General features: G+C 58.9%; 3 protein-coding genes across 3 annotated transcripts; all 3 read left to right on the top strand.

Moving 5' to 3' along the window:
- Positions 1-783: 783 nt before the first annotated feature.
- On the top strand, positions 784-2826 carry LMXM_23_0620 (conserved hypothetical protein; the record flags this gene model as incomplete). The annotated part of the gene is made up of 1 exon (XM_003875650.1): positions 784-2826. One exon carries the CDS (start codon positions 784-786, stop codon positions 2824-2826), a length of 2043 nt encoding a protein of 680 aa, XP_003875699.1.
- Positions 2827-5569: 2743 nt separating this feature from the next.
- Positions 5570-7795, top strand: LMXM_23_0610 (conserved hypothetical protein; the record flags this gene model as incomplete). Its single annotated transcript, XM_003875649.1, has 1 exon — positions 5570-7795. The coding sequence occupies one exon, from the start codon at positions 5570-5572 to the stop codon at positions 7793-7795; it is 2226 nt and encodes a 741-aa protein (XP_003875698.1).
- Positions 7796-10721: 2926 nt separating this feature from the next.
- LMXM_23_0600 (conserved hypothetical protein) lies at positions 10722-11507 on the top strand (the record flags this gene model as incomplete). The annotated part of the gene is made up of 1 exon (XM_003875648.1): positions 10722-11507. One exon carries the CDS (start codon positions 10722-10724, stop codon positions 11505-11507), a length of 786 nt encoding a protein of 261 aa, XP_003875697.1.
- Between the last annotated feature and the right edge of the window lie 3142 nt (positions 11508-14649).

Here is a 14649-nt window from a genome sequence, read left to right as displayed (position 1 = left end):
CGGCATCTCGACTTTTTTTTCTACGTTTGGGTTGACGCGCAGTCGGAGAGGGATCGAGAAGTGCGCGTGGCGGTGTCGATGTCGATATGGGAAGGTCGTGCGATACGAGTAACGGCCAACGAGAAGAATCACGAATAAAAAAAACGAGGACGCCTCCCCTCCCCCGTACTTGACGGCGACAGATGGTGGTAGTCTGACGACAGCCACTGTGCCCGCGAGTGTCTAACGGGAGAGGGGGGGGCACACCAACGACGACGATGCCGGGCTTCAACCTGGAAGGCTGTGTGGACAGGGAACTTGACATTGCTCGGTGAGACACCTTTTGTCGTGCATCTTGGCGTTGCACAGCAGGAGCCTGCTAGCAGCTGCTTTTTCCGTTTGGCGGGTGTCGCTTGCGCACTGGGGCGGCAAAAGAGAAGAGAAAGACATGGGCTGCAGAAGACTTTCACTCCGTCTGTGTCTGCCAAGCTCGGCCTCGCATGCTCTCCGCCAGCTGCTTCTCTCACACTGCGGGGACGGCTCGCGCGGAGAGGCGTAAGGGCGGGGAGGGTGGCGCCTTTTGCTTTGTTCTCCTCTCTCTCCTGCGGCTTCCAAATGGTGCTTCCTGATGTGCGTCGCCTCCCCCCTTCCTCCTCCTCCTCCTCCGCCACTTCTCATTTTGGTCCTCTGCATCGTTGCCTTTCACATTCTTCTCGACTACTGTGGCGACTTGTTTTGTGTGCCCGTTTCGAACGTGCTCCACGGCTCAACCCCCTCTCCCCACAAGCGTATGAGCTGCAAGCCATGCCGCCCACCACATCATCGACATCCAGGTCTTCACCGCCGGTGGCCACGGCCGCACCGCGACCGGTTGGGGCACAGCAGAAGCCCTCCAAAGAGGTGCAGGAGCTCATCGACAAGCGCACGGAGGAGCTGAAGCAGGAGACGGGGCAGCATGAGAAAAAATTCATACAGGGCCGGTGGGTGACCGACACAGCCGCCCTGCGCAACCGCGGGACGCGCCGACGGGAGGAGCTGAACCGACAAGCCCCCAAGAGACTCGCCAAGGTGGACATGTACTATCAAATGGAGGAGGAGAACACCGGGCTTTTGCTGGACGATCACGAGGTGGCCGACCGCATCTCGCAGCGCGACATTACCAGTGGCGTGGATCTGCAGACCCAGCAGAAGCGTTACAGCCTCGTGCTGGATAAGCTGGGGCCCTACAAGGTTGACTTTTCGATGAACGGCACGCACCTGCTGCTCGCGGGCCTGCGTGGCCACATGGCCAATATTCGCTGGAAATCCTTTCAGCTTGAGGGCGAGACACAACTGAAGGACCGCATCAGCGACGCCATCTTCCTGGTCGACCACAGCATGACGGCAGTCGCGCAGAAGAAGTTTGTCTACATGTACACGAAAGAGGGAGCGGAGATGCACCTCCTCTCCAAGATGGCGCACATGGACCGTCTTGGGTACCTGCCAAAGCACATGCTGCTCGCAGCCACTTCATCCACCTATAGCATAATGCAGTATCTGGACATTAGTACCGGACAGGAGGTGGGCACCAAAGTGCCCGCCGTCATGCACGACCCGACGAGCTGTCTCGCCGTGAACCCCAGTAATGGCGTCACCGCCACATGCGATCTGCGTGGCGTTGTGAAGTTTTGGTCACCAACGGTGGTGGACCCGCTGTTGCAGCTTAAGGGCCACAAGGGCGTCATCGAGGATATCTGCTTCCACCCGAATGGCCGCTTTTTCTTGACCCTCGGCGGCGACCACGCGATGAAAGTATGGGATTGCCGCACGCTCCGCACGTTGGAGGAGTACGCCGTCACCTATAGCTTTCACACACTCGACATCTCCAGCAGCGGCCTCGTGGCGCTCGGCGGTGGCACAAACGTGCACATCTGGAAGGATATGTTCACCGCCGCCAAGCCGAGCTCGCCCTACATGAAGTTTGGCCTCGGCTACGGCAATATTGCCGAGCAGGTGCGGTTCTGCCCCTTTGAGGATGTGATTGGCATCGGCCACTCGCGCGGCTTTACGTCGCTTCTGATCCCGGGCTCTGGGGAGGCGAACCCCGACTTCTACTACGCCAACCCGCACGAGACGGAGCGGCACCGCAAGGAGCGGGTGGTGACGAACCTGCTCGACAAGCTTCCGCCCGACACCATCTCGATGGATATCCAGGTCCCCGGCGTCAATGAAAAGAGACTGGCGGAGTACAACGAAAATCTGCGCCTAAACCGCAAGGCGCGGGCGATTCGCGAGAAGAAAATGCGGCGCGCTAGCAAGTCGCTGGGAGAGGCGGCGCCGACCGGTCTCTTGGTGGGCCGGGACGAAGAAGTGGATGAGGAACTCGGCTACAAGGAAGCACCCAAGACAAAGGAGATCAAGTCGAAGCAGGAGCTGCAGCGGGAGCGCAAGATGGCGAAATGGGACAAGAAGGATAGCGCTGATAAGGTGCGCAGCAAACAGACGCTCCGCGCCTCCCGCATTGTACAGCGTAACCGCGCGCAGATGGAACGCGACGCACGCAACGGCGTGTACGACGAGAACGCGCTGGACGCTGAGGAGGCAGAAGCGCTCGCTGCGGCGTCTCGGGCCGCAAGGCAGCGCAAGAAACTCGCTCGTAAGGAGACACTCGAGATGGCGAACGACATTCGTGGACAGCTTCGACAGGACTTGGACTACGATCTGGAGGCGCCTCCAGCGCAGCGTCGCCGTCTTCAGAAGTCATACCACGGCAGCGACACAGACGGCCGCGGCGCTGAGGAGCGTGGCAGCAGTGGACCAGAGGCCGATGCACGTACGAATGCCGCGTTCAAGCGCTTCCTTCGGTGACGTTGGGGAAGCGAACGCACCCACAAAAGTGCGAAAAAAAAAAGAGACCCGAAAGCGCCGGAAAGTTATTTGCTGACTCAAGGACGGCGCCCAGAGCCTCCTCCTCCGGCGGCGTGGGGTGAGGGAAGGGAGGCCGCCGGAGCTTCCTCTACCCCCCCCCCTCCCCTCCCCTCCCTCTTGCTCTTTGCGTCTGCCGCACTTCCTGTATCCTTGAGCGTGCCTGTGCAGTGGTAGGATGTGGCTTCCCCCCTCCCCGACTGGAGCGCGTTTCACTTGAGCTTCTACTGACACCCACGCATGCATCCACTGGAGCACGTGCCTTTCGCGCGTGTATGGGGCGGCTGTCTGGGCATGCCATGTGCCCGCTTTCAGTTCTCCCTGTTTTTCCCACACCTTCCCTCCCCGCCAGATCTCCCGCTCGGCATCCGTGGGACGTGCTGGTGTAGGCGTGCCGCGTTTTAGACGTTGCGTTTTTGCTTTCTCTTTGTTGTGTTATTGGCGTGGTCGTAACCGGTTAACCGAAAAGGAAGACGGGCGTTCAGCTCCTCCTCCCTCTCTCTCCCTCTCGCACATCCCTCATGCAACACGCGTCGCCACTTCCCTCTGCCAGGCTTCATCGATCTCCCCTCTCCCTCCTCTCCCATTTGTATCTGGTGCAGTCGAGGCAAAAACGCGAGAGAGATGGAACGCACGAAAGAGGCGGGAGGGGGGGGGAGGAGGGAGTGAGGCAGATGGCATAATGGCGGCTTAAAGTGAATGTGTGTTTTTCTTTTTTTGTTGTTGTTCCCCGGTTCATGTGCCCATGCCCTTCTTCTAACGCATGTGCGCAGATGCGGCTGGGCCCAGCTCACTAGGTCTCTTCTCTCTGTCCCACTCATCCATGCATCTGCGCGCAGCGTAACACTGTCAACGCGACGGTCGTACATGTGGGTGTGTGTCTGCTGCCTCATTCCGTTTCCCTCGCTTGACCACTGAGACCTTCACCTGTGTAGAGCGTTTCTTCACGCCTGCGCATGCCTCTCCTTCGACAGAAAGGGGGTGGGGTGGGCGGGTGAGAGGTAAAGCAAGTGCACGCGCGCAGGGGAAGCGGCTTCCACTTTGATCTGCGCTGCCTCGGCTGCGGCCACGCACACCGCCGGTGGTTCCTATTCATGCCACGACTGGCCTCATGCGATACCGTCCTTCATCTCTCTCTCCTTCTCTTCCAACGTGTATTACTCATGTCTGCTGCTGCTGCTGCTTCCTCCGTGTTGTTGTTGTGACTCGTCTTCTTCGAAAACTCATGCACTCGCGTGCCTGCGTATGCGCGTGCACACTGGTGACTGTGCAGGAGACGGCACAGTGGGGGGAAAGTTTTTGTTTCGTTTTAAGGGTGAGCGAAACCACTTCCTGCAACATCCTCTTTTCAGCCTGTGCGCGTGCGTCCGTGGATGGGCTCTTGTCGTGTGCCATTACAACGGTGGGGCCATTCGGTACCGTCCGCTCACTCCTCCGTAAGCGCAGCTGCCCACGTTTATACAGGCAGACCAGCACGCGTTCACACGCGCACACATACGTACACGATATAGTGAGAGAGAGAGGGGGAAGGAGAGCGACAGTCCGTCATCATACGCGCTGGTGTCCCACATCAGCTTCTTTTTGTCCCTTCACCCTCCCTGCCACCCCTGTGGTATTGCGCCACCACAGCGGAGGGGGGGGGCCATTACCTGCCAGAATCATCCACCCCAGCTGCTCCCCCCCGGCTCGCGACCATCAAAGCCAAGCAGAAGCTCGAAACAGTACGACGGAGCCAAAGTGCCTCGGACGCGCAAAACCACCGCGAGAAAACGAAAGAACAAAAAGGAACAGAGAAACGCCGCTTTGCTTTTTTTTGTTCTGCTTCCGATTGCCTCATTTTTCTCCTCCCTCGCCCTGACCCACTCCCGTGACTGCGCGGGGGCCCGTGTGCACCTTTCCACCTCTCACACACTCTATCTATATCTATAGTTCTCCATTAGAGGCACTTCCGCCTCCTTTTCCTTTTCTTTTGCACGCTTGGCTGCACACACACACACACACACACTCTTCCCCCTTCGGTTTCCTCGCTCTCTCTTGACGTGGGTCTTTTTTTTATTCGCAGACTGGCGGCCGCGCCTCGCGCGCCGACGCAACTGTTCGCTTCTCTTTCTCCCCCTCTCCCCCTCCCTCCCTCCCTCCCCCTGTGCCCTCTCCCATCTTGTGCTGTCTCCCTCGAGTGTATCCGCTTTTGTTTAGGCGTGCGCGGTGGTGTTGTGGCCAGTGGCGCGTTATTTTGTGCCTCTGCTTGCCTTGCATCGCGTTTCTCCCTCTCTCTCGTTTCTCGCTCTTCGCTCTTACTGTCCGCTATCATTAGAGGCATAGACTGTGCCTGTAGATCGAACCTCCCCTCTCGCTGTTTGTTCCCTGTCTGTGTCTGGTGTCCCCGCCGGCCTGTGTGCTCCCTCCCTCTCCCTCCGCTCGATGCGTTCGTGTCGGTTGGCTTTTATGCAAACAGAAAACGAAAGAAGAACGAGATCGAGTGCGCCCACACTCCCTTCTCCACGCTTTCGTGAATGGGGTGGTGAGTTGGCGACGTTGTCTACCCTCTGTAGTCCTCCTGAGCGGTCATACCTGAAGCATATCACACACACACACACACCCGACCGCCGCCAGAGGATTTTCTGTTTTCGTTTCGTCGATGTCCTGACAAGGGCGGGTCGCTCGTCCGCGGATTTCTGCGCATGTGATGCCCCTCCGACATCATCTGTTCAATCGACGCGAAGTCGTCGCCGTGTTTTTGGATCTTGATAATGCAACGCTACGCATCACGGATATGGCGCTGCCAGCACCCCACCCATCGCTCGCTTCATCGGGAGGCGCTGCCGCTTCCGCGTATGTGCCTCCGCTGACACGCCTGGACGTGGTACGTGAGGCGCTGGTGGCGTTCGTGCGCGCGAAGGTGCGTTCTGTCCCCAGAACCGCGCTCCTCACCTTTCGCCTGTACGTCCTCCGCGCTGGCGGTGCCGAGGAGAGGGGACACGAGAACGGAGAGGCAGTGGTGCAGGAGCTATTGGTACCGGGTCCTGCTGGGGCTGCTGGCGGTCGTGCGATGCAGGCTGCCATCAAGGCCCTTGATCCCAGTCTGTGGGGACCGGGCAACAGCTGCGAGAGCGGCGCCGCATCGTTGTTGCCGACGGTCTACACCGGGGTGGTACGTCTCCTGAAGCGCCTTCTCGAGGCAGAGCAAGCGCAGTGGCCGCCCGCCGACCAGGCGGTGATGGAGATGTCCAAGAGCGCTTCGGTGAACGTGCTTGAAAACTCATCCTTCGCGCATACGAAGGGCGCCCCAGCTGCCATGACTTCTAGCGACAACGCTGGGCTGTCTTCCGCTTCGCCAACTCGCGGAGGCCCACCAGCGACTGCGGCGGCGGTAAACCAGGAGGTGTGTGTTGTGCACGGCATTGTGCTGCGCTCGCGGCAGGGTCCTCTTGCACTGCCGAGCTCGCCCGTGCAAGTCAAGGTCTCGACAACTTCGTGCAGCAGGGACTGCACTCCTACCACTGCGGCGCCACGCTGTTGGCTCGATGTTGTCTCACTGGCTCCCCTTGGTAGCGTTGCGCAGACAACACTGTCTCGCTCTTCCGCGAACACTGGCAGCTCTGCGGCAGCGGCAGTACCGCATGAGCACACACCACCACTGTCTACTGAGCTGAGCATCGACGATTCCTGTGCCTGTGCATTGGTAGACCCGGTGGAGCTCACAGGTATTAGCCACCGTGGGCTCGCACTCGGGCCGGCACTCGCTCGGCTCATCTCCCTAAAGGAGCGCGGCATCGGCTGTTTGGTGCGCCCCCCACTCGCCGTTGTGGATCTTCTTGCATTCGCTGCGGCGCCTGCAGATGCGGGGCCAGCGTCCCTCTTGAGCCGTGCAGGGTTCAATGCCGGCGATGGAACCACCTCCGAAAAGCGAAGCAGGACGTCCTACAGGCTGGACGTCCCGGCTGCTGAAGCGGGGACTGGCACTACCGCAGCAAAAAACATCACCTCACAGCCTGCTCCTTTGCCGCAGCCATCGGCACCGTCAGTATCATCACGGCGCTCAGAATTTCCGCCGGTAGTGGCGATGAGGGCCGGAAACGGCAGCACTTCTGTGCAGTCGTGGGGTTTATCCGCCCCTGTCGGCACAACGCACCACTCCCTTCCCGGCATGCCCGAGCAACGCGGCACCGCTTCCGCCGCGCAATCACCGCTGCAGCCCAACCGACGAAGACCCATCACGAACAGTGCTGCCACTGCTGCTACTAGTGCGGGTCTTCCGTCTCCTTTGAAAATATTGCGCGAAGAGATGAAGCTCGACCTTGCCATGGAGCGACACGGCAGCGGTGCTGCCGACGAGATCCCTTCCCAATCACCTGAATCTGCGACGAATGCGCCAACCCTGCAGCTGAACCGAGCAGCCACCCACGACGTCTGCACGCAGAGACGACGCGTGCAGACTGCTCTGAGTCCAAGTAGGCGAGGCTCGGAGAAGGGCCCATCGCGCCCTCAACCGCAGCCACCGCATCAGCGACCGCGGAATTCCGGCGTCCACAGCGGTGACGTCATTGCCTCCGACACGCAGGCGCAATCGATATCGGCAGCGGCGGCACATCAAGTGCAGTGTCGGAGCACCCCCCAGCTGCAGTCAAGAATGTTTCCGGTGCTGGCACAATTCGTTACTCCGCTTCCGTTGACGCACCCACACCCCTCCCTATCCCAGCAATCTGGCTGCGTCACGGCGCGGCATGTGCATGGCGTTCGAGCAAACCCTGGAACTCAGGCTACCGACCCCAGCAGCGGAGGCGGCAACGACGGTAGCACGAAGCCCAGCGCGGCCGTCGGTATCGGCACGTCGTTCAACAGCACACCACCTGGCACGATGGCGAACGGCAGCGCTTCGTCTCCGAGGCATCCCCACTCGTCGGTAAAGTGACCTACAGGATTTCGTAAGCAAGGTGGGGCGACGAGGAAACCTGTCGAAGCGAAGCGTGGGGAAAAAGCCAGTGGTGGTGGTGTGTGTGAGAGAGGGGTGGGTGGGGGCGGCACTCGGTTTCCGGCACCATCGGCGTAAACGTTTGCGCATGCGCGTGTGCCGTGCGCATCTTGTGTCCCTGTTGTGTCTCTCCTTCGTTGCCGTTGTGTCTGTCTGTGTGCGTCAATTTCCATCTCGCTTCCTCATCCCGCTGTGCCCCCTCCCCTCCCCTTAACTCCATTCTTTTCTTCACTGTTGGTGTACTTGTAGGCTTATCTTGCGGATGCCGATGGAGGGGGAGCTGGTCCTGCTGGTTGGTTGCGCTATGGCTGCTTCCAGTACGTGAATGACCCAGCACGTATCTTTCTTCTCTTCCAATTCCTTTTTTCTTTGTTGCGTCTACTCGCGCGCGTGTTGGTGAGCACGCCACAACCGTGCGAGGTGAGAGCGTGCCACTAGACTCGTCCACAGACGTCGAAGGACGGTCAGACGAGGCGAGGCGCGAAGAAATACGCTCGCACGAAGTAGGGCAGCGATGCCGGGACGAAGGCAGATCTGGGGTTGTGCGCGCGGGACCGTACGGGTGTACACGTGAATGAGACTGGAACTTTATTCCTTCACAAGCAAAGATGAACATGCCTTGGTGCAAGCAATCGAATTTCCGGCCAAGGTGGTGAATCCCTGTCGCCCTCGAAACCCATTCGTCCACCACAGTAGTTTGCAGAGGCGCCCCTGCCGCCTCTCTCCCCCCACCCCCACCCCACGCCTTTGATATATAGTTCTCTGCCGGCCGCCTGTGGTTGGCGTTATTCTTCGTCTTTTTTTTCCGCCCCCCCCCTCCCCGTCCTTTTTCACCTGGTGCGCCAACGAAGACGCGACAGCATTATGAGTGCATCGAGCTTCTTCCCTGTCGGCCTCGCAGGGAGGGGGAGGGGGGCTATTGCTCAAAATGTGCAACGACCAACATGTGTATACCTATTTATATGCAGGGATCCTCGCTGGGGGGGGGGACATGACAGTTTTACCTGGTTGTCATACATCGTGCGTGTGACACCCCACGCATGTGCCCGTAGGCTCTCCCTCCCCGCTCTTTTTCAGTGCTCCATCGTGTACGGCACGTGCCCATGGCTTCACTTGCAGTGGGTGCCGTTGTATGTCTTGCCTATGGTGCCGTTTTACGTCTTCCTCTGCATTGCGTTGCCGTCAAGGTGCGTCGCCGTGCGGCTTCTGTTCTCGGCTTTGTTCGGAAGCAGGCACACCGACAACTCACTTTCGCCTCTCCTCCCCCTCCACCAACATGTGTACGCACACCGGCGACGGCACATGAATGTGTCACGGCCCATCTCGTGAGTAGCGTGACGTCTGCGTGTGCTCTTTTCCAAACAAAAATATGCCGGCCATTCTGTTCGGCCAGTGCTCCTGACGATGTTTCTCACGTAGTCGCTACTGGGACGAAGCGTAGACCTGGCCACAGCGTCTGCTTAGTGGATCAATGCCACCCGAGAGCATAGCGAAGGCGCGGCGGAATTCGTGCGCTTAGGCGTGGCGGAGTGCTGAAAACTGCGCGCCGCTAGCAGGCAGCGCCAGCAATGCGCCGCACATTCTCATTTCTTCACTGTCTCCCTCTCTACCCCGTCGTCTGACATCGGGGTCGCTGTGAAGCATGTGCAATCATCAGCTAATCGACAAGTGGCAGAGACGTTTCTTTTTTTTCAAAAGGCGAAGGCTGTTGCTCGCTGCATCCAGGGGTATCTTGCCACCAGGGTGGGTGGGGGAGAAAAAAAATCTTTGGCAGACATCCTCATCACGGACTGGATAGGTTCGCGTCCTCTTCATCACCCCGACTCCCATCTCGTATGCTGCCTTCTCCCACTCGCCGTTCTCACGGTGCACCGCCGATCGTCTCACGCGTCGGCTCCGCAATCCCCCCTCGTCGCACGACACACCCACTTCACATTTCACGCTTCTCTGCCCCCTTCCCTTCTCTCTTACACTTCTCACTCTCTTGCTCCTGTTGGCATCGCCACATGCCAAACATGCACAACGGCGCCTCTGCCGCTCTCCTCCTCCCCAATTTGCACGTACACGTACGCATCTGCGAAGGCGAGCCGGCCCCCTTTTCCCTTCGTTGTGCCCCCCCCCTCCGCTGTCGCGTGTGCATCTCTTCTCCAATTTCTGTTTTTTTATTTTTCTTGCGCTCTCCGTTGCATCGCTCAACGCCACGTCTCTTTCATGTGCGCTCGTGCGACTGCTCACAGGACGGACGTATCGAGTCTCCCCCTCCCCCTCTCCCCCGCTTCTCCTCCGCTTCTCCTCTCCTCATTGCATGTGCCGGTTTCTCTCTCGCCAAGTAGCGCATCTTCATAGGTATCGTGTGCAAGCTGCTGCTCTCGTGCTTGTTGTTATTATGTAACAGAATTTGTGTGTGAGTGAGCGAGTTGTCGTCTTGTGGGAGGAGGGGACGGAGGGATCCCTTTTCTGCTTTTTTTTCAGTTCGTGCCTTCCCTGCTTACCACACACACACACACACACACAACACCTACCCCCCCCACACACACACGGTGGGAAGTAAGGAGGGCATCTACGCGAGCACGCAGCCCCCTCTCCCCCTCTCTCAGTAGAGACTCGCCCACCTCCTCGCCTGTGCGTGCGTGCGTGCTCGTTTTTATGTTTTATCTTTTTTTAAGTTTGCCGTTTCATATTTTACGACAGCGTGTACCTCGCTCAAGTTTTTTTGTTTTCTTGGGTGCACCGGTGCCGTTGCCGCGGAACTGTTCAGCTGGTACCATCACCACCCCTCCCCTCCCTTTTGGCAAGCCCACCCTCCGCCTTTATCAGCAAACTCGGGTCTACCACCGCTCCCGCGTAGGGCAGCCCATGCGCAAACATGGACACCAGCACCGGATGCTTGTACGCGTGCGCCCCCTTCACGCTCATCGTCTCCATCCTTCTCTTCATGCTCTCTGTCATGCTGCGCAACGGCAACTGGACTTTCACGGTTCTAGCCGCGAAGCACAGTTGGGACGCGGAAGCGAAGTCGCGCTGCTGCCGCAATGGCGGCCTCATCTACCTTATCATCTCCATCGTGCTCTGGGTGCTGGTAGTCCTCGACTCGTTTCTCATCCAGCTAACGAGACTGCCGACCTCTGCGTCCAAATGGTGGCGGCAGCGTCGTTTACCCAGCTTGCGCGAGCTGATGCGTAAACATCGCAAGGTGTCCGAGACGGAAGGCGTGGGCCACGCCACGGACGTCATTGTGATGACGACGACACCGATCACAGCAGTCAGGATGGCCGTGGTGAGATCTCCGCAGCATTCGACTCTTTCGGCGTTCGGGCTTCCTTCCGCAGAGGCGGCATCGCCTCCGAGCTCCATAATGACAAGCAATCTCGTGGCAGCGGACAACTCTCGAGGAAAGACGAGCTCAGCTGACCCTGCAAGAACTGATGCAGGCGGCACGGGTTTCGTGTTCTCATGCCCTTCATCTCCGGCTATGGGAGGGGCTTCTATTGGTGCCGCAGTGAACATCAGCTCCGCGAAACCGCTGCCGTCTGCTGGGCTGGCCGATGAAAGGCTTGCTTGTGGGGAGGCGCAGGGCCGCCAGCCCTTGCCAATAAGCGCGACCACGTCGGCTGCGACCAGCGCGCAGGAAGAGGACTACATGCTGCAGTAGGAGAGGTTGGCGAAGGAAGAAAACATATGGAGGCCACCTGACGCACACGCAGCGGTTGCCCGTGCGCTGTTCGCTCGTGTACTTTCTCGCCGCTCTTTTTCTCTGTTGCCTGAGCCTTTCGGCTGTGTCCCTGCTGATCGGAAAGAGGGTGAGTGGGGGAGTGAGACGCTCCTGCACAGAGCGTCTATGCAGAATGGCGCATAAAAACGCCGCTGTGATGTGTTCGACTCCCCTACTTTCAAGCCACACTCTCTCCCTTCCTTTCCATTGTGTGCAGGAGCGCTGTGTCGTTCTAGTCATGTGCTGGGGTTTTCGAAGGTGAGGGGCTGCCGTCTCAGCCACGTACCGCGTGATAGGGAGTCGCAGAGATCCAGAGGTTTGCTTGTCATGCGTCAGTCAAGGCGCAGTTGGCTAGCGTTCCGTTGCGCCGTTCATGCGGTGAGCAATGCCATTCTTGAGGCAATCGATTTCTCAACCTGCTCCACTGCTGTTTGTGTTCTCTGGCTCTGAGGAGCGTCATGCGCGCGCGTGCGCCTGAACATCCTCGCCGTCTGGCTACGACTTTTCTTTCGGCCCCATATCGTGTAAGTGCACTGCGGGATAGATAGAGAGAGCGTAGTGGTGGCCGAGGGTGATGTGCAAGGTTGCATTTTCACACGAACATATGCCCTGGGAAAGAGCGACGTGAACCTGCTTTGGCCGTCCTTGGCAACCCTTGGTCAACCAACAGTGTCGTCCCAGCGCCACGGCGAGGTGTAAAGGGAGACTCGCTCCCATCATCTGCGCCGTGACGTGCGTCAGCGCCATGTGTTTGATACTCTGTAACCGGGAAGCCCGGCGACCGTGGCAACTCCCGAACTTTCGCGGTCGAAAGGTTGAAGCGCAGGGTTTCTCTCCCGCCGCACTTGCGTCGCAAGTGTACTTTGCAATGGGGACGGGTGTCAGGCCACCCGCCACGACTACTAGAGGCTCGGCGGGAGAGGGCGTGTGCAACTGATGTTTGCCACCGAACAGAAGCGAAGAATGCCTGTTTTGTCCTCCCAAAAAAAAACATAGGACCGCTCCGTCATCCTCGAAGGGTCATCCCATCACGACGCCGTCTTCCAGGTCATAAGGGCCGCGATCCAGAGCATTCCTGGCTGCCTACTCGCCATAGGGAGCAACAAATCTCGGAAGACGGGTGGCGCCTCGTTTTTTTCCTTTGCTGTGACTCTACCATCCCGCGCTGGATCCCTTTTGCGATCGACATCATCGCCTGGTACGCGACGCCTCCTTGGGTTGCGCCGTGGCGCGCAGCGCCAAGATCTGCCATTTCCAGAACGATATTCCTGACGAACCCATTCTGTGTCGTACGGGGGTGGGCCGTTCTCCCGAGGCACGGGGCTCACCGCTTACATGCCACGCGGTGCGCTCCCCGGGCCCTCTTTGGCCCCCTAAAGACAGCATAGTGTTCGCTCCTTATCGGTGACAGGTTCGGCGTATCACCCCCCCCTTGATCGCCAGCGGAGCAGGAGCACCTCTGTCGGCGCTGGTGAAGCCCCCATGCCAAAAAACACATCAAGGGACAGGTGTCACTGTTTCATGTTTGCTCGTGCGTGCCTTCGTGTAGGCATGTGGATCGAGAGAAGTGTGGAGAAGCGTACGGAGATACGGAAAATGTTTTTTTTATTCTTCTCCAGGGGAGAAACACTCAACAAGGAAAATGGAGTGCGAGAGAACCCCTCTGGCTGGAGATGACGAGGAGAAAGTGCGCGCACAGAGAGAGGGAGAGGCACTCATCACTGGTGATGAGCCGCATTTTAAGTGTGTGCTTGTGTTTCAACGGAGAGCCCCCTTTCCCTCCCCTCACACATGAAACAAAAAAACAACAATAACAGCAGCAGTAGCAGAACTCCGTCTCTCTCTCGAGGGATGCGGCACATTTATTCTCGCAAAAGGACGAGGCTCGCGCCACGGGCGGTGTCGCGGACTTCAGCGGTTGCTCAAAAGCCACTGTCGGGTCTAGCTGTACCTCGTCTTTGATTTTCTGCTTCAGCCGCTCTCCCTCTTGATGCCTCCTTGCCAAAAGAAAAAAAGCACAGAGGTGGCACTCCTTGCTTTCACACTCTCGGACATCCTCGCCCCCTGACTCTATCTCTCCCCGTTGCTTTGGCCATCCCTGTGGAGGTCGCACTCACTGTAGGCACACTCGCACCCACACAGGCGCACGGATCGCCATCCGGGAGGTGATCCGAGAGACACGCACCGCGGCGAGTTGAAGCGCACTCTTGTTCCACGTTGTGTGCGCGGCTTTCTCGTTTCCCACCCCCTGTGGCTCTTGTGGCAGTGGCAGCGGCCGTAGTGGTAGTGGTAGTGGTGGTGGTGCGCGCCCCTCAAACAGAAGGGGCCAACACGCACACTCCATGCGTATTTGCAGAGCTGCACGTAATACCTGGCAGCTGGACACGAGCTCCTTATCCTTGTGTCTCTCTCTTCATTCTATGATAGCTGGTAGAGCGACACACTCGCACGGACGGACAGCCGCTAGCACGCGCACACTGACGCCGTCAGGCATAGCTGAGGACGGCCGTGCATCTTCCCCCGTGGGTACACGCGCGTTGCTGGTTGGGATTCGCCCCCCCTCCTCCCCCCTCCTCCCTCTCTCGTCCTGATTTTCTTCTTTTGGTTGATCTTTTTAGTTTTGGTGCATTCTCTCTCATCTCATCGGAGCCTCCCGCGTCGGCAGGCGATTTCGCCCCGTCGACCACTCCTCCCTCGTCCCCGATCTCTCCCGTCTTCATAGGCTCTTTCTTCGTGTCTCTGTCTGCGCCCACTGTGGCGTTGTTGTCTGCCACCATCCCCCTCCCTCCCTCTCGCCACGACCCTGCGATTTGCCGTTTCTCTCTCGCTCCGGTCACCGACCCGCTATTCCCTTCTCTTGCAGGCGAACGCACGCGTGTGCGTGCGTTTATCTGTGCACGGTTGCGGCCCCGCCATCTCCGTTGTATGGCGCGAAGAGAGTACCCTGCACCGCAACGAATACACCCCCTTTCCCATCCGTGACGGCTGCTAAGGCCCCTCTCCTACGGACTTGATCAGACGCCTAAAGGACTCCCAAACCCGCCCCCGTCCCCCCTCTTCTCTCCTCGACGGCAAAATCGAA

Source organism: Leishmania mexicana, chromosome 23, assembly GCF_000234665.1.
Source record: "Leishmania mexicana MHOM/GT/2001/U1103 complete genome, chromosome 23".
Classification (NCBI taxonomy): domain Eukaryota; phylum Euglenozoa; class Kinetoplastea; order Trypanosomatida; family Trypanosomatidae; genus Leishmania; species Leishmania mexicana.
The sequence above is the reverse complement of the archived record's forward strand: the minus strand, read 5'-3'. Positions and strand labels throughout refer to the sequence as shown.